The sequence below is a fragment of the Phaethon aethereus genome (genome assembly GCF_964289735.1).
Source record: "Phaethon aethereus genome assembly, chromosome: 10".
NCBI lineage: Eukaryota > Metazoa > Chordata > Aves > Phaethontiformes > Phaethontidae > Phaethon > Phaethon aethereus.
The window spans coordinates 16,351,911-16,377,438 of NC_138586.1; the positions used below are offsets into that span (position 1 = coordinate 16,351,911).

At 51.4% G+C, this 25,528-nt stretch overlaps 1 protein-coding gene across 2 annotated transcripts; it reads left to right on the top strand.

Moving 5' to 3' along the window:
* Window positions 1-937: 937 nt before the first annotated feature.
* On the top strand, window positions 938-24,098 carry SLC9A6 (solute carrier family 9 member A6; the record flags this gene model as incomplete). 2 transcript variants are annotated; one of them, XM_082004094.1, is made up of 16 exons in its annotated part: window positions 938-1,300; window positions 7,628-7,827; window positions 8,203-8,280; window positions 8,965-9,041; window positions 9,924-10,036; window positions 12,387-12,492; window positions 17,283-17,424; window positions 17,652-17,757; window positions 17,982-18,070; window positions 18,282-18,395; window positions 20,007-20,118; window positions 20,589-20,742; window positions 20,908-20,938; window positions 22,168-22,247; window positions 22,869-22,974; window positions 23,823-24,098. In XM_082004094.1, exons 1-16 carry the CDS (start codon window positions 1,060-1,062, stop codon window positions 24,096-24,098), a joined length of 2,025 nt encoding a protein of 674 aa, XP_081860220.1. In that variant the 5' UTR covers window positions 938-1,059. The 2 variants fall into 2 exon arrangements, with proteins under 2 accessions (XP_081860220.1, XP_081860221.1); XM_082004095.1 differs by having other exon boundaries at window positions 7,628-7,731.
* Between the last annotated feature and the right edge of the window lie 1,430 nt (window positions 24,099-25,528).

Genomic DNA, 25,528 nt, shown 5'->3' on the forward strand with positions numbered 1-25,528 from the left:
TGTCAAGGAATGCAAAGCGTGCGCAGGCGCGGACGCCCCGACTCCGGGCCGAGCAAGGCCTGGGCAAAGCAAGGAAACCCGACTGTGCCGCACGGCCAGGCCGCCTGGGTCTTCCATGCCCCCAGGGCGCAAAAATCCACTCCGAGGGTGTTTCCTAGAGATCGCCTGTGAGCTGAGAACTGTGGCATTTACCACAGCCCTTGACCCCACCGGCTGCACTAATCCCACTTATTTCTTGGTAAACACGGGGGCGAAGCTTACCCTGATCCCGCCTCGGGGGTGACCGCGGCTCCTGACACCACCCGCACACCTTGGCACGCTGTGAACACACCGCGGCCCTCCAGCATGCCCCCCCAGCCCTGGCTCTGCAGAGCAGCGTGGGCTGCCGCTGGCCCCACGCGCATGGCCCCGTCCTCCCGGGAGCCTGCGACAGGGGCGGCCTGCAGCACACCCCTCCAGAGCCCCCCCGCCAGCCGCTCCTGCGCGTGGCTGTGCAAAGGCAAGGCCCGTGCACAGCTTCCTCCTTGCAGCACGCCTGTTTTGGGAATTTCTTTTCCTCCTGCACACCTTGCACGCCGGACACCTCCTCGCAAACCCCTTTTTGCACCCTTGCAACCTGCTTTCTCCCTTGCAAGCCCTTTCCCAGCACCCCTGCAAGCCTCCCCTCTGTCCCTTACCCCCCTGCGGCCTGATCCCCGCCCCTCCCGGGCTTGCGGCCTCCCTCACAACCAGGCAGCCTTGCCCTCGGGCGAACCTCCCCCCGCTCGCCCGCAACCCGCTTTCCGCCTCCCGGGCGCCGCCTTCGCCCCCCGCCGCTCCCCCCTCCACGCTCTTCTTCGCTAGCTTTAAAAAAAAAAAAACACCCCAAACCCCTTGTCTCGGCCGCAAAGCTCCCTCCAAGCCCGGCGGCCGCGCTCTCCCGCCCAGCCTCGTCCCTATCCGGGCTCCCGGCGGCGCCGTCCCCGCCCCGCAGCGCCTGCGCCCAGCGCCGCTTCCTGGTGGCGGCGGCGGGGCCGGGCCGGTACCGAGGCGGTGGCGGGGCCGGGGCCGGGGCTGGCGATGGCGGCGATGGCGGGGCTGTGGGCGCGGGGGGCGGCGGGCGGGGAGGTGGTGGCGGCGCGTCCTGGCGCGCTGGAGGAGGAGATCGTGTCGGAGAAGGCGGCGGAGGAGAGCCACCGGCAGGACAGCGCCAACCTGCTCGTCTTCATCCTGCTCCTCACCCTCACCATCCTCACCATCTGGCTCTTCAAGCACCGCCGCGCCCGCTTCCTCCACGAGACCGGCCTCGCCATGATCTACGGTGAGGGGCGCCGGCACCCCCACGCACGCCTCCCCCCCCCCCCACGCACTCCCCTCCGTGGGAAGCTTGTGCGGCGAGGGGAGAGCGGGAGCGGCCGCCCGCCCTGCCCTGAGCACTGGGAGCCCCATCCACACCAGTCCCGGCTCTGCTCTGGGCCAACTGGAGCACCTGGGCTGGCGCCCGGCCGCCCGTTTTCATGGCACCACCAGCGGGGACCAGCAGCCCGCCACTCCCTTCTTCGGTGCCTGGTGGCCCCTTGCCCTGAGGGGCAACAAAAGGGCTTGTTTGCAGACGTCCGCGTGGGCGAAGGGGCGCGGGGCTCCGGGAACACACACCACATCCCCTCCCAGCTGCAGCCGGATGCTCCCGTCTCGCTGGGACGGCTGGGCTGTTCACCCCGTCCTGGCTCGCCTGTCTTGGCTCGCCCCGTCCAGGTTCACCCCGTGCTGAGCGTTATCTGGGTGTTGCTGGAGGCGGGGGGTTGGTTGATTGCCAAACCCCAGAAATCGAGGGCTGTCGAGGGCAGCGTTGCTCTGAAATCTCTGGCAGTGAGGAACTGGTTGGGTTTTCCCAGGCAGCCTTGCAGGGCAGCTGCAGTGTGGGTGAAGCTGGCAGGGTCGGGGGCTACCACATGCCAAGTGGCCTTGAAACTATGTCACTGAGCACCGGCAAGTCCCGCTTTCCGGCCCCAGGGCTGAGCATGAGGCCTTGGGACACCATAGATCAGGCTTTGCACTGGTCAGGAGCCTTGCATCCCGCACGCTGGGGCCAAGGGTTGTGTTTCCAGCCTATGTTTAGAGTGCCTGAATTTCCAGAAGCTGTCCAAGAAGAGTGGAGAGGCCATCTGGGGAGATGCTCCCACCCTTTGCCATGCTCTGGGACCCGCAAGGACAGTAGCCTCATGTCCTTCTGCTCAGGGACCTGTGTGTGGGAGCTCCTACTTTTGGTGTTCCTCCTCTCGCTGTGACGGGAACCTTTGGTGAGGTGCCCCATTTGTGTTCCCACAAGAAGTGGAGTGAGGCTGTGGGTGGGGGGAGCAGGTCCGTAGCTGGTTGGATTTGAACGGTGGCTTGTGATTTATTGAGGTGACATGGCCCTGTGAAGTGGCCTGAACCATTGTATGGAGATGCCATATGTGGCCCTGCCTGGGTTACCTAGCATGACTTGGAATTCAACCAAAGCAGGACTGGGAGTTGTCTGGGGGAATGATGAATGCAGCCATGGATCCCTATCTAGACACGATTTGTTGAGTTTAGGATGAAAAGGTGTCTTCTGCTGAGTTCTGTGGTTTAAGTGTCTCTCCTCTGTACAGTCCTTCCCCTTGCTGGTTGTGGGTGATGTACAAGCTTGGTCAGAGCAGCACCATGGCCGAGTCCCCCGCCCAGCAGAAAGCTTTGCTCTGAAGGCTGTGACTTGACCCATTTGGGCCATTGGCTTTTGTGATCCTAAGTTTCAGTTAATTGGAAGTGTCCTTCCCAAACGAAGGGGTGGAGACACTTGTGTCAGCCCAGAGGCACAAAATACTGGTCTGCCTTTTCAGATTCCTGCAAGCCACCGCTGAGGCAGGTGCCGGGCGTTGCTGGCCTTTTGCCCAGGGCAGGTGTGGTCACCTCCCCGGCACGGGAGCTGTGCTGCAGGAGCACATGCTTCTAGCACGGAAGGTCTTCCTTCTCCTGCTGCCCTGGAGCTCGCCAACACATGGACTTTCTATTCCTGTCATGCTTTCAAACTTGCCCTTAACCTTGTTCTTCTCCTGGAGTTTTCTTCCTCTTGGTCCTCTGTTCTCCCTGACCCACCTGAGTGCTCCCCTTGCTCTCAGAGGATAACCCGGTCTGTTTTGGTCTCCTGCCGATCCGTAAAATGCATCTTTTCTGTCTGCTCTTTTGCAGACTGTGCTTAGAGAATCGCTGGTGAGATTGGTAAGGTCACTCATCTGGTCATGCAGAAAATCCCAAGTTTTTCCCTGCTTTTTCAAGGCTTTTGGCACTTGCTTCCCAGGTTGTGACAGCTGCCATAGGAAAAGGGATGTGTAATTTTCCAAGGAGTGGTGAGATGCTGCTGTTTTACAGCGACAACTTAAAAGCTGCATGGAGCAAAGCAGGTACTGTGGCCCCCTGTGATGCTTTCAGCCCCCCTGAAAATGTGGAATTGCTGCAGCATGCAGGCTTGCAAAACAGAACCTGAAATCTGGGCAAGAGAAGCAATTTGTAAAAGCTTGTCTTTTTCTAATTAAAAAAAAAATCCCAACAACTAAGGCAGATAAAACTTTGGCATACATCTCTTTGTGCTGAAATACATCAGACTTTCCTTGGTGTCTGTGTTTTTACTGTAAGTTAAAAGCTGTTGCTCTGAGTGGATTCATATCTTACAAATTACACTGTCGGCTCAGAACTGATGTTCAAGAGCTGGGCACAGGCTGGAGGCATTTCATGGTGATGGGCAATAGGTGATTAGTAGCCTCTAAGTTTCATTTTGATGTTTAAAATGAAGTTCCCACATCCGAGGTAATTGACATTTAGGATGATTAATTGAACAATCTTGGTTCAGTTCTTTTCAGGGTCTGATGGTGGATGTGGCAGGAGCTTCTCTAGAATTTTAGTTTCCTTGTACTTGTTCCTACTTGGCATCTGGATTGTGTACGTCTAAATTGCTTGTTGTCAGGATGTCTTCAGTTGCTCACTACAGTTTTCTTTCCTTTTAGTGTCCAGATTAATGCTCGCCTGGGGATCTTGTATGCTTCCATTGTTGTTAAGTGCCTGAATGGTAATATATTAGTCTCCATTTAAAACCTTACCTCGGAAATGTTCAACAGCACCTAAAAAAAAAAAGCCCATGGGCTTTTGTTCTTTTTAATGAAGTTGGGAGAAATGCAATGAAAATAATCTCTTGCACTTTGCATAAAAGAACTCAATTAATTTACCAGCTTAGCCTTTAGCTTCTCTACTCCTTGCAGCTTTTGGCTGACAGCTTCCTCGGTGTCAGGTTCCCTCTGCTCTGCTCCCTCCCAGGGCTCAGTTTTGTAAAACTTTTGGCTGCCAAAGCATGTCGATACTGGCGGAGCAGCTCACAGGTTGCTGCTAGGACAGCCCTTCGAGCGCCAAGAGAGTTTGAACCATTTCCTAAGAGACCGTCAGAACCAGGAGGACTTGCATGGTCCCCTGGGCTTGGTCCAGGTAGCCTGAGCCCAGGACTGGGTTTGGTGTCTGAAACACCTTGGCATGTGAGTCAGGTTTGTCCCAGGTGCCTCCAGCTGAGCATCGTTAGGTGGGGAGGGTTGATTAGAGATCCACCGTTGGGCAGGAGGGGCCGGTGGTGGGGTCATCCTAAAGTTGACAGAGTAATTGGCTTTAAGCAGAGCGGCAGCATGCTTTCCCAGTAAGTAACTCTGACGGTGTCTGCGCGGCGGGAGCCGCTGGCGCGCTGCTGGCCGGTTTGCACACCAAGAGCTCTTTGCGTGGATGTGTATTTGCACGTGGGTGTCTTTTCTCAGCCTGGTCCGGACAGCTCTGGGAGCCTCCCAGGCAGTGTGTTACAGGGCAAGATAAAATGCCTGATTTTTGCAGTCCCAAGCACAGCGGTCTTGTCAGAGAGCATAGGTTTATACATCCCTTTTCCCTTATCCTATTCCTGGCCGGAGTGGGAATTTGTCTGCGGCTGGCACGCGGGGCCGGGAACAGCTGCCTGGGTAAGCGAGACGGCGAGGACAAGCAGGGTGCTATCAGATGTAAGCGCTGCTTTGGGACAGGGATTAAGAGTGGAGAGGTGGGTGAGTCAGGATCCTTTCTGAATTCCCAGCAGTCTGTCTGTCTGTCCGTCCCTCCTGCCTCTCATCTCAAGGCACTGAGCCTGGGCATTTAAAGGGATCGCTGCGTGGGTTTCCAGCTGAGAAAAGACAGGCAGCTGCTGTGGTTGGAGGTTTCTGACTCCCATGTGAAGCTCCACAATCAACTTTTTTTAAAAAAAAAAAACTTTTTAGAAGCCACCCCAGGTAGCTCTGGAGGGCTGGCAGAGCGTGGTGGACCTGGTGCTGCCTGCTCCGTAGGAGTGGCGGAACAGTTGCAAGGATAGAGGGTAAATGAGCTGTCCAGTCTAGCTTTCCTCCCTTTCATTTGAATTCTCACTGTAACTGTTTAAAGCTGCTTAATTGTCATAAGCAGATGTAAATAACCCTCTGCAGCTTGCTCTATCCCAGTGAAGAGTTTTTGTTGTCTCCCATGGTACTCTGGGTGTCATTATCTTCTGGATGAAAGGAAACCTGGGTGTTTGGTGCTGTGCACTCCACCACCACATGCTCATGTAAATATGTGCTGTGGCATCTCGATGTTCTTGACATCCTTGCCTTTGTTTCCATACTTATATTTCTGGAGCACTGGAAGATCACAGGACCTAAGAGGCTAGCAGAAAAGTAAGCAAGAGGGTTCCTCTTTGGTGTCCCCGGTTAGTGATGCTGGTGTAAAAGGAGCTCTCAGGTGCTCTGCACAGTGTGACGTTCCGTGAAGCAGCTCTCCTTGCTGGAGCTGACCATGCCTGGTTGTGCACAAAGAGGGACCTTTTCTGTTACTGTTGGAGCGATTCTGCATCAATGGTGCAGTGCAGGATAAAGCCCAAAGCATGTGGTGAGCCCAGTTGACTGATCATGGCTTAAAAGCATCGGTAGCTTTGCGAGAGCAGCTCAGCTGTGCTGCAGAAGTGCTGTATTTGACCAGGGACTGGGTTTTGGGAGCAGCTCCGGGGTCTGTAAGCCTGGTCCCTGAGAGGAGCCGTCTGTGTCACTGGTGTGAGGAGTTAGCAGTGATGAGTCTCTGCAGCCGATTCTTCTGCCTCTGCTCATGGCCTGGATATGTGCTTGAGTGGTCCTGCTGTGCATAACATCCCCTGGGGTGGGAGGTGGGGGCTTTTCCTCTGGCCATCAGCAAAATGAGCAAATCTCGTCCTGGAAAACTGCTGTCAAGGGAAGAGAAGGCAAGATCCGGGCAGCGGGTTGGGAACTGGCTGCAGGAGATGCTGAACGCACCGGGGCCCAGCAGTCTCCTGCCCAGCCATGGCAGAGCTCCTGCCCGAGCTCTGCTCCTGTGAGATGGCAGTGGAGGAAGAGTTTTGTGTTCCCCTTGGTCGGGGTTGTGCCCTGCCTGTAGGAAAGCACAGAGCAAGATCTTAATTAAGGCAACAGTCAAGAAGCCGGGGCGTCCTGGGCGGCAAATGGAGAAGCCTTCTGAGTGTCGTGGTCTCCGTTTAGTTCCCACGTGTCTGAAAGCTTTTCATAAATGTGTGGTTCAGAGATGGGTTTAAGATTCAGGATTTCTGTGGCAGCTCAGCGCTGCCTTAATCAAGGAGTTTCCAAACCCTTTTGTGCTGAAGGCTGCCTGGAAGGATGTCTTGTGGGACCTCCCTCCTCCCCAGCCTTCAGATGTCAGAAAGCGCTGCCGGGAGAGCCCTCAGCACACCGTGCGGGTGAGAAGGAGCTGGAGGAGCCTGTGCCGTGTGAATGCCATTAATCTGGATGCAAGACCTCCGAGAGCAGCTCATCAGCTGTGCTGCAGACAAAAAGTGCTGTGTAAATTGCTGACTTGCAATTCACCCCATGATACTCCGGCGCAGCAGCCGAGCCGGAGGCAGCGTTGGCTTGTGGGGCTGCCCTGGGGCTGCCGCGCGTGGCGCAGAGCTGAAGCTTGCAGGGTGCAAGGAGCAGACCTGGGTGGTTGGCCTGAAAGCAAAACTTTCACGTTTTTTTATAAGATGGGGATCTCTGCTGCGTGCTACGAAAGCTCCCTGGTGCAGGAGGAGGCTGTGCAGTGCTGCAGCGTCTTACGAAGGATGCTTGCGTCCTCAAATCACTCATGATGGTTGCTGAGTACTGTTTTTAATCCTCTACTAAAATTAAGGCTTTAATGTATTTCTGTAGTGTCAAAACACAATCCCGTCAAGTTTCCAGATGCAACGTGTGTAGTTTGGGCACACGTGAGCGGTGCCCGGCCCAGGTCCCCAGCTGTGTGCCAGCAACACCAGAGTGCTTGCCCTAAGAAAACCAGCAGGCCCTCAGTGTTGGCCGTTCGCTGCACTAGGGCAAGGGTCTGACTGGTTACTGGGTAATGAAAAGCCTTCAGGACCCGTCCACGGTTGGTGTTAGAAAGTCAGCACGAGCACGGAGCGTTTGCATGGCTCATGGTGGATGGTTTAATATCGCGCGGGCAATTATGTGAATGGTGGTTGTGCTCAGCAGCTGAGCAGAGGGTCAGAGTCCTGGCATGCCTGATGCCACATCCATGCTCAAATATATGGTCCCAGGAGTTTGCCATGGCTCGTCTCACCGATGCGTGTCCCTCCCAGGGGTCCTGGTTGGTGTGGTCCTGCGCTACGGCATCCATGTCCCCAGCGACGTCAACAACGTGACGCTGAGCTGCCAAGTGCAGACCAGTCCTGCCACGCTGCTGGTGAATGTCAGTGGAAAGTACTACGAGTACACCCTGAAGGGGGAAATCAGCGCCCAGGAGCTCAATAACGTCCAGGATAATGAGATGCTGCGAAAGGTAAGGGAGGCGGCGATTAGAGGGGTGAGCGATGCTCCCCGCTACCTCCATGGGGTCGGGTCCTGTATCTGCTGGATCAAGTGATTTTATTTTTTTTTTTAAACTTCGGTTAGATTGCGATCAGCTTTAAATTATAAGTTGAACACAATGTAATGAAACTCTAGTTTCAGCTGATCTTAATTTAAGATGTTTAGACTCTGGGCTGTGTCTCCAAAAGATCCCAGACACATCCTCGGTGTTGACCCGACACCATTTCATCTGGTGGGGGTACAGGGTTTACTACATATATGTTATATGACATTCTTATTTGTGTTTTGTCTTGCAAAGTCTTAACAAACTATTTTACTGTTGGTTGTTTTTTTTTCCCCTTAACAGGTGACTTTTGATCCTGAAGTATTTTTCAACATTTTGCTTCCTCCAATTATATTTTATGCAGGCTACAGCTTGAAAAGGGTACGTGCCTTTACAGTGCCTACGTTTTAGTTCCTCTGCCTCCGGAGCATTTTTAATACTTGAGAGTGCTTTAATGCTTGCTCAGCAGGCCAAGGCTGCGGAGCTGGGTACGGTTTTCCCCAGTACAGGCGGGATTGTAGGGAACAGGGCTGAGAGTGCCCCAGTCGATCTTGTCCATCCCTCTGCCCCGGGAAGGGTCAGCAACTTCAACCGTTTCCAGCATGGGTTTGCGCAGGGGTTTTTGAGATCAGCTGGGCCATTTCAGCCACCCTTGCTTTCAAAACACATAGGAGGGTGGGAAGGTTTTAGAAAGCAGCAGCACTCTGAAATGCTGATTTGGAAGGAGAGGAAAATGATCCTGTTTAGCTTGCAGGAGAAGGAAGGAGGAATTCTGCTGCGTTAGGAAATCAGTTCCCAGGATTTGGAACAGCACCTTATGAAATACATGGGTGCAAGAAAATGATATGGTCATGTTTATTAATGCTGCATTAACATCTGCTGGTCCGGTGGTGTACACCGTTGTGCTGGGCACCGTTCAGCCATGCTTGTCCGGCTCATGGCATTTGAGCTAGACCCAAGCTGCTACGGACACTGCATGGGTGCCTGTGCAAGGCTTGAAAAAATAAATTGTTAGCAAAATATAGTTCATGTTGTTGGTTGTTTTTTTTTTTCTCCTCCTTCTAGAGGCACTTCTTCAGAAACTTGGGATCCATCCTAGCATATGCTTTTCTCGGCACCGCAATTTCCTGCCTGGTGATCGGGTGAGTGTTGGAGCTGGTCTGGTTCTTCTGTGGGGCTTTGAGCTGTGCTCGGAGGCAGTGCTCTGAGCCCAGAGCTGCGGCCGCTAATCCCAGCCCTGGAAGATCACACAGGCTCTCTGCTCCCACTGCTCAGCAGCAGCAAATAATATTATTTAGTGTCCAAACTTTCACTGTGTGGACAGGTTGATTGCTGTCCGATGGCATAGTGCTTTGTCAGCATCCCATACGGAATATTTATATACGTGGCAAGGAAAGTTTCACACTTCTCTGAAGATTGTCTTGAAAAAACAGGCAGTAGCTTCCAATTATTGAAAGCACAGCCCTAAGAAGTGCGAGATACAGGAAGGGCAGGATTGTAAACGCATGTCCTGTCCTTACTTGCTGGAAGCAGGTGCCTAGCGAGCACAGATTGTGTTTCAGATGTTGATCCCTGTGCGTAGACGGAGCTAGATGGTTCCCGCTCTGAACAGTAGCGTGCAGGCTGGCGCAGAGTGTTTTACACTGGAGAGTCCGGTGGATTCAAGCAAACTCAGCATCCGCATTATCTGTTCCTCGCTGAAAGTTTCAGCCATTTCAAAGTCAGGCCAAGGTCTGCACGTGAAACACTGCAAAGCGATCATGAAACCGCAGGAGCCTGGCTGCTGCTTTTCTTTAGCCATGTTATGCTCGTGGAGGAGTTTCAGTCCCGGTTCCTCCCTGGCACCGTGTTTCCAGTGTGGTGGGTGCTTTGATGTGCGTGGTCCTGGGGTTTCACCAGTTCTTCATTGTTCCGGCATTTGGATAACTTTGGGGGTTAATCCGGCAAATTCAGGGGAATCGAGCCCATTTGAATGTCGTTTTAATGTACTGCAGAGATGAGTAATTGCCTCTTCTAATCACCAGCTCTGTCGTGTATGGCTGCGTGGCGCTGATGAAAGTCACTGGGCAGCTCGGGGGAGACTTCTACTTCACTGACTGCCTCCTGTTCGGTGCCATCGTATCAGCTACTGACCCAGGTATGTTAGATGGTTATTTTTTCCCTCATTTTACCTACATTTTGATCTGTTTTGAGTTGTGGTGAAAAGGGAAAGAAATATCTCTGAGTTCCCTCCGTCTTAATTTTGGAGTTTGATTTATTTGTGACATTCTTAGAGGTCAAATTTGTCTCCATGCCTTTTTATTTCCTTCCAGTTATGTGTAATATACCTTCCAAACCTCTGCTTTCCTCAATCTTTATTTGCAGTGAAGTCCTAGGCAGCCTCTCTCTTGACTTTGCTGGGTTTTGGGACAGGTCCACTGTGTCTCTGCCATCCTGTGCTGACAGCTGACACAGAACAAGTTGTGTCATGTGGGGAGGGTTCAGCTGATAGTTTTAGTTAGTTTAGCAATTTTCTTCCGCTTCCATTTGCGTGGAATATTGGAAGGTGCTGATCTAATTGAAAGTTGATCTTAATGAGCAGTGCTGAGGACAGTAGTGACATCTCGGTCCACTGATGTGCTTTATAAATCAAAACTGTGAAACACATGCCTCATCCAACTGAATTTTATTTAGTTCACAATTGCTTTTACACGGTAGCTGTTTATTTGCATGTTCCAGCTTCACCTAAAAATGCAGGGCCACAAATGCAGGCCTCTCTTTCCCCCAGCCCTTTGCTGAACAAGGCTTGAATTTCTTCCTTTGCAGCCTGGCTACTTCATTTGAGACCAGTGTGGTGGGGCTGGTGGGCAGCATCACCCCCCTCTCGATGTTACAGGAGCTTTGGCAGATCTTTTAAAATGCAGATATTGGTCAGTTTTGCTTGGAAGGGAGAGGCTGCACGCCTGGATAAGCCAAGTTGTCTGCCCTTCTGAAACAAGTGCCAGTGGCTGTCGTTTCCAGATGAATTGGGACTTGTACCTGCTCTTCTTAACAATGACTCATTTCTGTTTTCAAAGGCAAAATGAGGAGCATTGTGTGTATATGCATATATGCAAGAATAATGCCGCACAACATAACCGCAGCATAACGTGGCAGCAGCCACGACTGGCTGCCAGGTGGGGATGCGAGATGTGCATTCCCCATGAATTTTTAATAATCTATTTTTTACGTTTCCCTAAGATTTGCCAGGTGGTGGTGTGGCTATTACTGCTGATATTTTTATTAACAAAAAAAATTAAAAAATAAGTTAAAATCATTTCCCATCTTCTCTGAGCATATCTTGGATGGGTGTGTGTTTAGGCCACTGGTTAGTTTAGTGGGGAGCTGTTCCCCTGTGGCTGAGGTCGAGCATCCTCCCTGTAACTTAGCGGGCATGTTGACATCGAGTCGGGGGCACGTTTACAAAGCGGGGAGCATCTCACAGACGTCATGGATGGTGGTGTGGCAGATCTGGTGGCAGATGGGCAGAGGCCAGGCAAGGACTGTAGGTAGAAGTAATGCTTAGAAATGCTGCAGATGAGCTGTCAGCGTTGTGCCCCTTCTTCAGGCTTCGAAACAGGAACAAGAAGATTTCACAGGTAAAAATGGAGCATTTCCCTGAGTGGAAGTGGATTAAACCCCCTTCTGTGTGCACAGATGAGTCCCTGAATGCTCTTTTAAAGGACTTTCAGTGAAGTTGATTGAAATTACTTTAGCCCTCTGTGGCAGACGGAGCTGCGCACGATGCACCGTGTGTTGCATCTGGGTTGCTTTAGATGTTGTGGGTTTTTTTGCAAGGCTGATATGCAAGACCTGCTGTGTTTTCATTATCTTCTTGGAGCTGCTGGATCGTGGAAGGGCTTGAGGGTTGCTCCCATCTCTGCCATGTGGCTGTAAATCACAAGAAACCCCCACTCGGAGCTGATGCCTGGCTTTTTCCAGTTAGGACTGAAATGTTACACATCAGTGCTGGCATTTCCAGTGTGTCAACCTGAGTTGAATCTGAAGATTTTTCTCAGAGTATCAGGGATGGAAGGACAGGACAGCCATTGTCCTGGGCAAGCCTGCATCCTCTTGGCCTTCTGCAGGTGGAGGAAGGCTCTGCCTGATGCTCTGGGCTAGCGCCAGCCCAAAAGCGGGGTGGCTCGTGTTAGCATGGTGGTCCAGCCCACGAGCTCAGACCCTCAGGAAGCTCAGAGCAGAGTTTACTCATGTCTGCCCACAGAAGACTTAATAGAGCTAATGCCCAGGGTGTGTTTTAGTAAAAGAAGGAGGAGGGAAATGATAAGGCAAATACAAATCTTAAAGGGCAGGACTACCAAAGTGAGCACGGGGGCAGCTGGCACCATCGCAGCAGAGTGGCACAGGTGTGCAGGAAAGCAGCTTTCTGAAAAAAGGGGTGTTTTGTCTTTGATTACACCAAAATAACGGCACCTTTTTGAATGTCTCTCTATTTTTCTATTTGTCAGTGACTGTTCTTGCCATATTCCATGAACTCCAGGTTGATGTTGAGCTGTATGCCCTTCTCTTTGGCGAAAGCGTCCTCAATGATGCCGTCGCCATAGTGCTGTCTTCGTAAGTGTGTTCTGTTTTTATTTTTAATTGTTTTGTATGTTACATGTCAGGTGTTGGGGGGAGCCACTTGGCCTTGCTCCTGTTGAATAGGAGCATTGGTGTTTGCAAGAGCAGATTTCCATATTAAGCGTCCCCAAAAGCTGTAGTGACCTTCTGATGCTTCTCCTCATTGCAGACCGCAGCTTGGGATTGCAGCTTGTCCTTACAACTTCCCCCTGCGTGATGGATAGTTTTGTTTTGCTTTTACCGCCAGTTGACCCAGCCAGAAGGAAGTTTACATGTCCCTCTGAAATGGGAAAAGCATCATGCCTGCTTTTCAGCCACAGGATCCCACTGAAACCGCTTGCTGATGGCTTTGCTCCTACCTGTCTTCCTTCCCATCCACAAATACCTGCTTTTGTTTAGGTGGAAATAGTTGGTAAACCAGCTGTTTCCTTTCTCTCCCCACCTTCCGAGCATCAAGAAGGTGGTATTTCTTATAGCCAGAGTTAGTACCCTGGACTAAACACATGGGAAACTTGCTGGCTTTCTAAAGAATGTTTTATATTCTTTAATATTTTATGTCCTCTGCATGTAGGACGTATTTTATTTGCGTTTCCACTGTGTTGTCATCATGAGAATTTGTTGGAAATATATAATATCTGCAGTGATGACAGGTTAACGTATAGCTAAGACTAACGCAGAAAATATTTCTGGAATACTTGTCACTCTGGCGTGCTGGTTGCGTGGGTTTTACTGAGGTGGAGGCAGCAAGTAACATATTGTGAGCTGTGTATCGCCACCCGCATGAGTTGTGTTTGCTGAACTGAATGTTTCTGTTGAGGTTTCTGACACTGTTCGTATCGCTCTGGCATTTATGCTGGAGGTGTCACCGCTGGCACGAGAGTAGATGCTGCACAGCCAGGTTGTGTTTAAGAAGTGATCCCGAGTGAGGAGGAGAGGGGCTCCTCCAGCCTCTGCTGGGAGGTTCTGGGTGGGAGTGGGTGGGTTCGGCATCACAGTAATTAAATTTGTGGTGGATCTCCGCACATGGAGATGACTGCGCCGTGCATGGTGATTTGCCTCTTGCACTGTTTTCAGTACCAGCTTTGTAGCTGTTGCTCTGATTTCCTTCTCTTTCCACATGCTGAGTTCAGTCCACCCTCCTCCCTAAAATAAGATAATTTGCACCAAAAGAGCAGCCCTGAGCTGCAATCAGCAGTTATTTTGCCGCAAGGCTTTTGTGCAGACTGGCCCAGCAGCATGCTGAATTCTCAAGGGCTTCTCAGCAGTTAGCCCATACCTCTCTTAAAGCTTGCCTTGGTCTTTGTCTTCACGGTCACCACGAGCAGCGTAGGGCAGCCCCGGTCAGCACGGCAGGTATCGGTTGGGGCAGGTATCTCAAGGGCAGCTTTGAGTCACCTGGACACAACCACATCTTGGGTGCAAGGAGGAGGTGAGGGCCTCTTGCACCAGGGAGGAGAGCCCCTCCAAGAGCAGTCCAGAACTCCTATTTATGGTTCCCCTTTTTTAAATTTAGTTTGGCGTTTGCCTGTTTCACAGAAGAGGTGTAAGTGAGGGACCCATGTGGGGACGGTTCTGCTCCCACAAGCAGAAGACCTGCTCCCCAGTGAGGAAGTGCAGGGGTGAGTCGGGAAGATGGGGAATCGGGTAGTTTCAGGGGGGGTGGGCTGTGTTGATGGAGGAGCTGCTGCCTGGGTGGCAGCTGGTGGTGGGTGATGCCTCACCCCAGGGGGTGAAGAGGGCTCCAGCCGTGGCCGGCCGAGTGTGCGGGTTCGGTGATTGCCCCGAGAAGCGCCGTCAGCTCCTTGCAGGCGGTAAAAGCGAGCGCTGCGGGCGCTGTCCCTTCTCTGGGCGAGGACGAGGAGCCAGGGCTGGCGCTGCCTTGGGCTGGGACTCCATGGTTTCTGCCAGAAGCTCGATGACCCCAAGCCTCCTCTCCTCCCTGCTTTCAGTCCTGGACAAATGTCCGTTCCTGTGCCTGGGGAGCTGGATCCGTGCCTTTCTGTTCTGCCTCGTGCTATCCTGGCCTGGCCTGGCCCGGCTTGGCGGCAGGAACTGGTTGCAGGATGAAGAGGAATTGAACCCAGAACCGAAAGCCGGTGGGCAGCGAGGTGCCGGGGCTGTGGTTTGGGAGCAGGGGGGTAAACGAAGCCACAGAGTCTCTGCCTGCTTCTTCTGAAGGGAGGTTTCACAGGGGCTGAATGCCCCAGGGAGCCCCATGGGCAGAGGCAGAGGAAACAAAGCACACAAAGGGCAGCTGGCAATGCAAAAAGCAAAACCAGAAGGAAGACTGTAATGGGTTAAAACGCAAAACCAACATCCAAACAGTTGGTTATGGAGGGGAAACAAAACCAGTCTGGCTTTAAAAAGAAAAAAAAAAAACAAAAAACAAAAACCCGCCCAAACCGCAAGCTCCAGAATAAGAACCATTGGTGAATGGGAAGTAGAGAATGGGATTGATGAAAAAAATTAAATGACAGGGAGAAATCTGCAGCTTGTGGTGTAAAAGGCAATGCAGAAAAATGAAATGTATTAAAAGCAAAGAAGTTTAGCAAGGGAATTGACCTGTGATGTGTTGGAAAGGGGAAGATTGTCATTTGTGTTGCAGCAAAATGTTGGTGTGTAGTTAGGGGAGAAAGGTGCAGGATGTGTGTGCGAGGCAGTAACTTTCCATTCCAGCATGACTCGGGAGGTTAAACAGCAAATGTTTAAAGTTCACATGCAAGAGTTTTAGCAGAGCCAGCTGAGGGATTGCTAACTAGGAAGTTAATGTTTGCAGTAAGTTTACATCGAAGAAAGTGATGTAAGAAGTTGATACTAAAATTTAGGAGATTGCTAGGGGACCCCTTTATCTCAGCCTTTCCAAGTAAAAAAGTGGAATGGCTGGTGCAAGGAGGGAGCAGATTCAGAGATGGGATCAGCGTGGCAGACCTATTTGCCATCTCATCACAAAGGTCTGTTGAAGTTTGGTGGATATATAGAGTTGCTGTAGTGAACCTGCACTGTTCCTTTGCCTTGCTACCCTGAGAAAATTCACTTCAGAACTTGGAGCAGTGCAAAATCAATGTAGTGCACGTTAAATGCAGTAAAAAGGCATAACTTACAGTTCTCCAGGAGATATTCACATCAACTGCCTCTGTGGAGTTGACGGAGAAATGTAGGCTTCCCACTTGAATGCTTTGTGATCCCAGAGTGCCTGACCTTATAGAGAGGGGATGCCAAACACCCAAAATACCATCATAAATGACAGAGTGTCACCTAGCAAATGGATTTGCAGGAGATCATGCAAGCGATGGGCTTTGATCTGACACTCTCTAATGTCTAGAAGGAGCAAATACAGAGCCTTGCCTAGGAGGGGGGGCTGAACAGCAGAAAGCCAGCCAGGAGTGAAGGGGATCCCAAACTCCCCAGGACAGGGCAGGCTGTATGTATTATATATCCGGGGGGACTGCAGTGTGGGACTTGGGTTTTGTCTCCCTGATTTCTCAGGCTCGATGTTTGCCGCGGTCGTAGCACTTTGCAAACCTCACGTAGCACCGTGGAGGTGCCTCTCCCTCCAGACTAAGGAGTGTTTTGTTCTTGTGTGTGTGTATTAGGTTTGCATGCCAAGGTTTTGATAGCAGGTAGCTGTGAGAAGCTGCTAGAAGCTTCCTCTGTGTCCGGCAGAGCCAGTGCCGGCCGGCTCCGAGACGGACCCGCCGCTGGCCAAGGCCGAGCCCATGAGCGATGGCGGCAGCGCCTCTGGGGTGATGGAGTGAAGAAGCGGAAAAACCCACCTGTACAACTGCAGCCAGAGAGAGGAGTGAGAATGTGCGAGAGGAACAACTGCAGACCCCCAGGTCGGGGCAGGAGGGCTCCAGGCGCCGGAGCAGAGGGTCCGTGGCAGCCCCCGGGGAAGCCCACGGGGAGGCCGGCTGTGCCCCTGCGGCCATGGAGCTCCACGGGGGAGCAGATCTGCACCCGCACCCGGGGGGGGCCCCACGCCAGAGCCGGGGGATGCCCGAAGGAGGCCGTGACCCCGTGGGCAGCCCGCGCTGGGGCCAGCTCCTGGCAGGGCCTGTGGCCCCGTGGGGAGAGAGAGGAGCCCCGGCTGGAGCAGGTTTGCTGGCAGGACCTGGGACCCCGCGGGGGCCAGGCTGGAGCAGCCTGTTCCTGAAGGACGGCACCCGTGGGGGGACCCGGGCTGGAGCAGCCTGTTCCTGAAGGACGGCACCCGTGGGGGGACCCAGGCTGGAGCAGCCTGTTCCTGAAGGACGGCACCCGTGGGGGGACCCAGGCTGGAGCGGCTCGTGAAGAACTGCAGCCCGTGGGAAGGACTCACACTGGAGAAGTTGGTGGAGGACTGTCTGCCGTGGGAGGGACCCCACGCTGGAGCAGGGGAGGAGTGTGAGGAGCCTCCCTCTGAGGAGGAAGGAGCGGCAGAGACAAGGTGTGATGAACTGACCACAACCCCCATTCCCCGTCCCCCTGCGCCACTGGCGGGGAGGAGGGAGAGAATCGGGAGTGAAGTTGAGCCTGGGGAAAAAGGGAGGGGTGGGGGGAAGGTGTTTTAAGATTTAGGTTTTCTTTCTCATTACCCTACTCTGATTTCCCCAAGTCAAGTCTGTTTTGCCCGTGACAGTAATCGGTGAGTGATCTCTCCCTGTCCTTATCTCGACCCACAAGCCTTTCAATATATTTTCTCTCCCGTGTCCAGCTGAGGAGGGGAGCGATAGAGCAGCTTTGGTGGGACCCTGGTGTCCAGCCTGGGTCAACCCACCACAGTGTGCTTTCCCTCCCTCTTTCAGTTCAATTGTTGCATACCAGCCGGCGGGTGACAACAGCCACACGTTTGATGTCACAGCGATGTTCAAGTCCATTGGGATCTTCCTGGGGATATTCAGTGGCTCTTTTGCAATGGGAGCAGCTACTGGAGTTGTGACAGCTTTAATATCCTTTTTGTTGTTTTTTCCAAGTGTTTGCATAACAGCTGCTTTTTTGTCTGCACTGCATTTCACCGAGACCCAGTGTTTCATGATTTTTTCGCCTAAATTAATAAAAGGCGATGCCATAGTCTTATTAAGTGCAGGCTATGTAGTGTTGCTGCAATACATGGCTGGATTTGATATCCTCTTAGCCTACAGTTTCTCTCCAAATTGTCCTTAACCATCTGCAACGTCACCAAGTTCACCAAACTTCGGGAGTTCCCGTTGCTGGAGACCGGTTTGTTCTTCCTGATGTCCTGGAGCACGTTCCTGCTGGCCGAAGCGTGCGGCTTTACAGGCAAGCTCCAGCACAGCCCTGCGTCTGGGACGGAGATCTGCAGGGATGATGGGCCTGTTGAGTTTTGTTTCTCGCGGTATCGATTGCAGCCGGGGCTCTCCCTCTGCTTTCAGAAGTTTAATTACTCTGGGTTCTGGGGTTATTGCATTGTCCCCTACACTACTGGGGTGAAGCTCGGCTCCCTTTTCATGGCCAGGACTCTAACGTGATGCTCTGCTCCCCAGGTGTGGTGGCCGTACTCTTCTGTGGGATCACACAGGCCCATTACACCTATAACAACTTGTCTACAGAGTCCCAACACAGAACTAAGCAGGTGAGAGCTCCTCAGCCCCCTTCAGCCTCTGTGAATTTCAAGTTCAGTATTTTTTCCTTCCCTCTACCCGGAATTAGGTGCATCTGTCTTTCTACAGATGGATTTTACTAGGGTTGCTTCTGCAGAAGAATTTATTGCATGATGGATGGGCTAGCATGTTTTTCTTGTTAAATCTGTGTTATGTCTAACTCTCTTTTAATTTGTTTTTCAGTTGTTTGAGCTTCTGAATTTCTTGGCAGAAAACTTTATCTTCTCCTACATGGGACTTGCACTGTTCACCTTCCAGAACCATGTCTTTAACCCTACCTTCGTGGTGGGGGCTTTTGTATCCTTTGGAGCCAATTCTATAAAACGAGAAAAGAAAAGAAAAGAAGAGAGGTGCCTCATTCCTAAGTTGCGTTTTTTCATGCAAATGTGTGAGGCTTTTCTCAGTCAGGCTAGCTTTATTTTTAAAAGGGGATTTCTCCTGTGTAGTGGTGTCTTTGCTGGTTATTTTAAGAAGATGGAGGTTCTTTTCCTTGCTTTTCTGTTTGTGGTTTTCCCCCCCCTCTCCCCCCATCTTGTATCCTTTTGTGGGCATTTGAGTTAGCTGCTGCAGGGACTCAGCATTCGATGTGAACGTGGTGCTGAAGCACCAGGCTTCATCATATGGCGGCGTGGCACCAGGGGTGGCTTTGCAAATGGGGATCACCTGCTATAGCCATTTATTTCCCCTTTTTTCTGCTATCCCATTTGGTTGACCATGAAAAAAGCTTTTTTTTGGTCAAATAACACGGTTAAAGCTACAGTAGATGCCTCTGAATGATGTCATGAGAAAGAATTTCCCCTTCTGCAGGCTGATGGTAATGGAAACAAGCTATCGGCCCTGGTATGTCTCAGAAAAACAAGGATTTTGAAGGAATTTTTTCATGTCTCAGGGAAGCCAGCTCAGATGCGCAGAATTATTTTCACCCTTTGCAAGGAAGCAGGTTTATACCAATAAATAAAATGTTATCTCTGCCAATGCTGGCGCATGGGTTTGCAGCGGGGTCTGCTGAATTTCCCCGATGAGCTTTTGCAGGGCTGCAGTGGGGTAAAGGGAGCGAGGTGCAGGGAGATGCCTTTTGGGTGGTTAGATTGAAGTTTTGTGCTGTGCCTCTTCAGTAGGAACCGGCTAACTCGCTGATGAAATAGCTCATTCATGAGAGACATCATGAAATACGTCTCTTATGCAAATTCATGATGTTCAGGAAAGAACATAAAAGCTGGAAGCATTTTCCATATTATTCAAGGCTGCGCTGAATACTGGATCCAAGATTACTTTTGCCATCTGGGTGCTGGTATTAAAAGACACAACTTCAAAGATAAAAGCAATATGAAGGAGCTGGTGATTCTTGTATCTCGCAGGCTATGAAAACAGAAAGAGTATTAGATTTTTTTTTTTCCTCCCCTTCTCAACTGCTGCTGCTTTTGTTTTGCTGAATAATCTTTGGGAATGGGACTTGGCTTAAAGCTTCAAACCCAGCTGTGAAGTGCGGCATGCTGGGGAATGTCAGAGGGGTTGTGGTAGCTGTGATAACTTGAGCCTCACAGAGGACAAATAATTCTTGTGGTGGAAGACGGACCCGGTGGGGGAGGGCGTACAGTGGGAAATGGGGTTTTTTCTCTCCTCTCACTCATTGAACCTGCCCTCTCATCATTTCCCTTGTATATTTGTGCTTGTCTCTGTATGGTATTCCTGAATTGCAATGTGTGCTTTGCTCTGGTGAGGCAGTACCATGCTCTTCCCACACTACTGTAGCACTCAGAGCTGGGTTATTATCTTTGCATCCAGAGGACTGGCGTTTCTGAGGCTCCCCGGCATTTCCGTCAGGCAGCAGAAATTGGCTCTGTGTGCAGGGGTGGGATGCAATGGGAGACATAGAAAGTGCAATTTCCTTAATGTGTGCAAATACAGCTTGCTATCTTCCTAGGAAGAGCTGCCAATATTTACCCACTATCATTTTTACTGAATTTGGGGAGAAGAAATAAGATCGGAACGAATTTACAGCATATGATGATGTTTGCTGGTATGTTGTTGCATGTTTGCCTCTGACCATGTGGCCCATCTGCAATTCCTTGCCCTCGACCACCTGGAAATATTCCTTATTCAATTCTAAATCTCTTATGGGCAATGTCTGGAGAAGAGGCTGGGCAGGAAAGGGCTCCCTTAGGCTCAGTGATGTGAATGCCTTGGTTTTGAGACGTAGGAATGAGCTTCTCCTGTCCTGCACTTGAGTGCACAGCATGGGGCAGGAGGAGGGTTTGCCTTTCTGGGCTGGGAAAGAGTGGTGGTAACTCTGGCTTTCACAGTGCGTGCTTAAGCTTAAATCATCACTGTTAAAGCACTGTGGTCTCCTCCGGTGGTGGGTGTCTCGTCAGAGGGACAGGACCACACGTGGGGTAGCGTGATGTAAACCCCAGCTGGGGAAGCCTGCGGTGGGGGCGGCTGCCTGTGCCGTGGGATAACGCCGCTCCTCCGCCGTCCCTTCCCCACCAGGGCTGCGAGGAGCCATGGCGTTCGCCTTGGCCATCCGCGACACGGCCACCTACGCCCGGCAGATGATGTTCAGCACGACGCTCCTCATCGTCTTCTTTACGGTGTGGGTTTTCGGTGGGGGCACCACGGCCATGCTGTCCTGCCTGAATATCCGGTGAGTGCGGTGCGTGTAGGGCTCTCCTGGCACAGCATGCCCTCTCCCTTGCCTGCTCTTACAGCAGCGTGCTTGGGTTTAAAAGACAAGAGGAAGATCGTGTCCTTCCCCCCTGGACGGCGGCACGTGTGTGTGCTAACCCTGTCCTTGTTTTCTCCTCCACAGGGTCGGCGTGGATGCGGATCAGGAGAACGTGGTGAGTGCGGTGCTGCCGGGCAGCCTCTGTAGAGGAATTTGCACTGTGCTCCTCGGTGCCGGGGTTACATCGAGACCCTGTCAATGCTCGCCTGCGCTCCGCTCCATTCCAGCTGTAGGACGGTTTTTAGCTCCTCTGGTGAAAGAGTTTGCAGTCAGTGGGAGTCATGGCTTTTCTGTGCCCTCTGTGGTTATAATGAGGCTTGCTTTTATTCAGTTTGAAAGAAGGGCATAGAAGTAGCGCTGGACTGTTCAGTCAGTCCACATTACTGCTGCGATGGATTCAGTCTCTCCCTCGCTGGATCTGAAATAAATACCAAAATGTGCATGACACGGGGGCTTTCTGCCTCATCCCAGCATCCAGGGCAGTACAGAAACACCATTTACTGACTCATTTTATGTAGCATCTTCTGTCCCGCTTTTACCCATGGGTACCCTCAACCTCTCTTTTGTCCCCACTGTTTCCTGTGGGTGGTTCTGTGGCAGCCCAGGAACCACTGACTGTGCTGAGATAAATGTTGGAGCCCTGCAGCGTCAGGATTTTTCCTGCCCGGTAGCCCTGAGCTGTCTCGCTCGTGCACCTGCAGCCCAGTTGTGCTGTGGCTGTGGCTCTACTTGATTTTGGTGTGAGTTCTGCACCGTGGAGGTTCATTTTATTCAGAGCCTGGAGAGAAAGTGTCAAATGCTAAAGGCATCCCAGAGCCATAAATCTGAAAGCCAAATTTCTGTGAAATACGTAATTGTATTCATAGTCCCCTCCAAACAATTTTATATTTTTTTCTCTGACTAAAAGGAAGCCAGGAGTCCCCTAACACATGATTATTTGCATACAAAAATTTCAGACGAAATTTGATGGAGGTTGGACCTCTCAGTTGCAATTAAACGTGATGTCTGGACTCAGCCGCTGGCTCCAGGGCACTTAAAACCTTAGGGCCAAAAACTGGAAGGCTCTAGCAGAAAAATGGTCACTCCGTGCTTTGATACCACCTCCCTAAGGCTGTTGTATGCCGCTAAATGCAGAGCGTGGTACTGGAAGCACCCTCAGCCCGTCGTGGCGTGAATGCCTTTATGCTCGCTGCAACCCAAAGGTTTCTCCTGAAGAGGCAGTGGGAAGGTGTGTGTCATTTTACGTCCCTGTGGGGATAACGCGGTGTCCCGTGGGGGCTCCTGGCCCTGATCCAGGTCATGGCACGTTGCCCTGCTGCTGTTTAATGTTTTGCTCTCCTGCAGGGCATCCCGGAGAGCGAGAGGAGGAGTACGAAGGCAGAAAGCGCCTGGCTGTTCCGCATCTGGTACAACTTTGATCACAAGTATCCTTGAATGGTGGTTGGCGCGTGCCGTGTCAAATCCTGTGTCTCCGAGCAACTCCATTAACTTGGCGCCTGACTTGCTCCCTGCTTAGCAGAAGAGCCAGCATTTGCTTTCCCGTTACACTGCTGGTTTTTGATTTATGCCTCCTTGTGTCCGTGGCTGCGAGAAATGACCATTTCCACTTGCTGTCAGTGGGAATGCAGTGGTAGCTCAGTTCAAAGCTGGGGCGTCCTCCATCTCACTGGCAGGCGGGTAGGAGGAGCAGGGGGTCTTCTCATTTGTAGCCCTCTTGCTAGATCTGTGCCCCTCCTCCCTTTCAAATGCTTTGTCATGAATTAGTGGAGGAGCGATTTGCCAGGCTGAGAGGCACAGGATGATGGGACAAGTTATGCTGCTAAACCTTTTCTTACCAGGACGCTGTCCTGGTCTGCTCGAGTCCCGCTGTGTTTGGTTGCATTGAGGTTGCTCATCCCAATAATTTTTGTGCTTCCAGGGACTTGTGTTTCTTTCCATCCTGTGATTTCCTCAAGACACAGAATCCCTTGCTGGTGCCTCTGCATCCCACCCCTTGACTCACCGACATGGCCCTATTCCTCTTTCTTCCTTAACCCTCTCTGTAGCTATCTAAAGCCTCTGCTGACGCACAGCGGTCCTCCTCTGACAACCACGCTCCCAGGGTGCTGTGGGCCTGTTGCCCGGTGCCTGACAAGTCCGCAGGCATACGAAGTGAGTCCATTGCCGTCCTTTCTGTCACACTGTCAGTGGGGTTTGACGTGGTTACATTTCTGCATAGCTTTTGGATGCTGCTCTACATGGGAGCCTGGTGGGAGGTCGGATTCTGGGGCTGATGGATGGGCTAATTCCTGTGAGCATTTTGCTTTTCCAGCTGACTGTTTGGACATGAAGGGACTCGTGGTGTATTCATGGTAGTTCCTCAGTGAAGCTGTCATGGGTGTCCTTCCTCAGTCCCAGCTGTGAGGACACAGATCTTCCCCATCCCCTGCTTTCTTCCAGCCTTGCAGTTGAGCTGTTCCTGCAGCCCCTTCAGCTGCATCACTCACAACCGAAAGGGTTGCCAGCATCTGAACCGGGGCTGATTTTCTCCTGAAATGATAAAGAGCCCTTGTTTGAGCAGCCCAGAGAGGCAAGGGGGTGACAAGCAGCTTTGGTGAGCCCATAGGCAGCGGCCTCTTCCACCATCGCTGCAGAGCCTGTGGGCACCCACACTCTTCAAGGAGCTGGGTTTGCTGGTCAGACTTGGTCTCCTGTGGCTTTGATGGGTTGGTGATGTGATTCCCATGGTCATGTCAAAGCCACTCAAAACTCTATTCCCCACTTATCTGGCTATGGCATCAGAATGAAGAGCTGAGAGCGCCCTTTTAGGCAGTCTGCAGTGAGGTTAGTGCATTGTGCGAGTCTTCTGGGCTCCCACATGTGTGTGTGGCACATCTGGTTATGGTCTTGGTGCAGGAGAGTCTGTGATTTGGTGTTTCTGTCTGCTCGTTCACCGCCACCGTGTTATTGCAAACGTTCAAGAAGAGTTAAACAGCACTTTCCTCCTGTTTGTTGCCCAGAATCAAGAGCAGCTGAAGGACGATGACTCTGACCTCATTTTGAATGATGGGGACATCAGTCTGACCTACGGGGATTCCACCGTCAACACTGACTCTGTCGCATCCAGTGGCACGTCGCGGCGGTTCGTGGGAAACAGCTCTGAAGACGCACTTGATCGGGAGCTTGCTTTTGGGGACCATGAACTCGTAATCCGGGGAACACGCCTGGTCCTTCCCATGGACGATTCAGAGCCACCGTCAAACGTCCTGGATAACGCAAGACATGGTCCAGCATAAGGTTGCTCAGTTTAATTGACAGTAATATTTGCATATATGATCAAGAAATATGTACTACCTAAAGTCTAATGCATGTCTCAAAATGTCTAAGCTGTATAAATATTATTTATATGGTGTCAGAAGAATATAAATATTCTCTGCCAAGCACTTGTAAAGAACAAGCTGCAAATTTAAGTTAAAAACTGTGTTGACTGCACTGTGTAGGGTGGAACTGTTTTAGCGTAAGAGTCTTTTGCACACAGCGAGCTTCTTTAATGTGTGATTTGACGAAGGGTTTCGTTCCCAGCAGGGTAAGTAAAGGAGTTCATCCTCTGAGCCTGGGAGAGGAGGATAAGGAGGTGCTGGCAAGCAGTAGAAATCGCTTTCTATTCAGATGAGGATTGTGGGGTTTTTTTAGGCTCTGATATTTGGATAGTCACGTTTGAAGTATCAGTGAAAAATCTGCCCACAGACCCTCTTGCCAGGCAGCAGCTGGTGAAAAGTTTGTTTGCTTTGTGGGAACCTGAGCTGGGACCTGGAGACTTTCTGCTTTTTAGTGACCCTCTGCCCCAGCCCTGCTTTATCGGGCTAACAGCAGGCCAAAGCTGATGGCAAGGACTGTGGGTGTGAGGCTGCTCGGATGGGAGCAGGAGGGAGGGATGATTTGTATCTGTAGTCATGTTTAGGAGAAAGAGGTGATCCCACAGAAACTACACCAGGCGTGCAGATTTTAGGGCTGAATCCATCTTTCATTTGTGGCTCAAGCAGCTTTCTAGAACCAGCCATCAAATCCTCAACTGGCAACTAAATTTCACATTTGGAAAGCGACCGTGTCTTTGTGTGAGCAAATCCCTTCTGCAGTCGTGGATGTAGCTGAGATGTGCAGAGCTACCGCAGTTGCACGTGGGGCCGTGGAGTCCGGCCAACCTTGAACACAAGCTTTACGGCTACAGATTGACACGGTACCTCCGGACCTCTCCAGAGGTATTGAGCATCCAGGTGGTACTGAAGGGGAGTTGTCCGTCCGTTCTCCTGTATAGTCAAAAATCATTGCACTTTGTTTAATAACTCCGTAGCATGCCGTGTGTCTGTAATCCCCACCCGATCTCTCTCACATCTCTTGCCATTTAATGAGAAATGTTTGCGAGTTGATTTTTGTTGTGTTTTTTAATTTTAATGTTTATTTTCCAAGGAAGAGCACAGAACAATTTGAGGTTTCACACTAGTGTTAAAGGATTCACCCTGTAGTTATGGGAGTGGCTAAAGGTGCAGTGAAATTGTTAACCCTGACATCCTTCTTTTTCTCCTGAAAAGGGGGAATCACAGAAATTCACTGTATGTAATTTTATTATCTATTTTAGCTGCAGTTTTTTCTATACAGGCCTTTCAGGGTTAGCGGTGCACTAAAGGCCCGTTCTGGAGTTAACCCTCTCCAGAGGGCTTAAACAGAG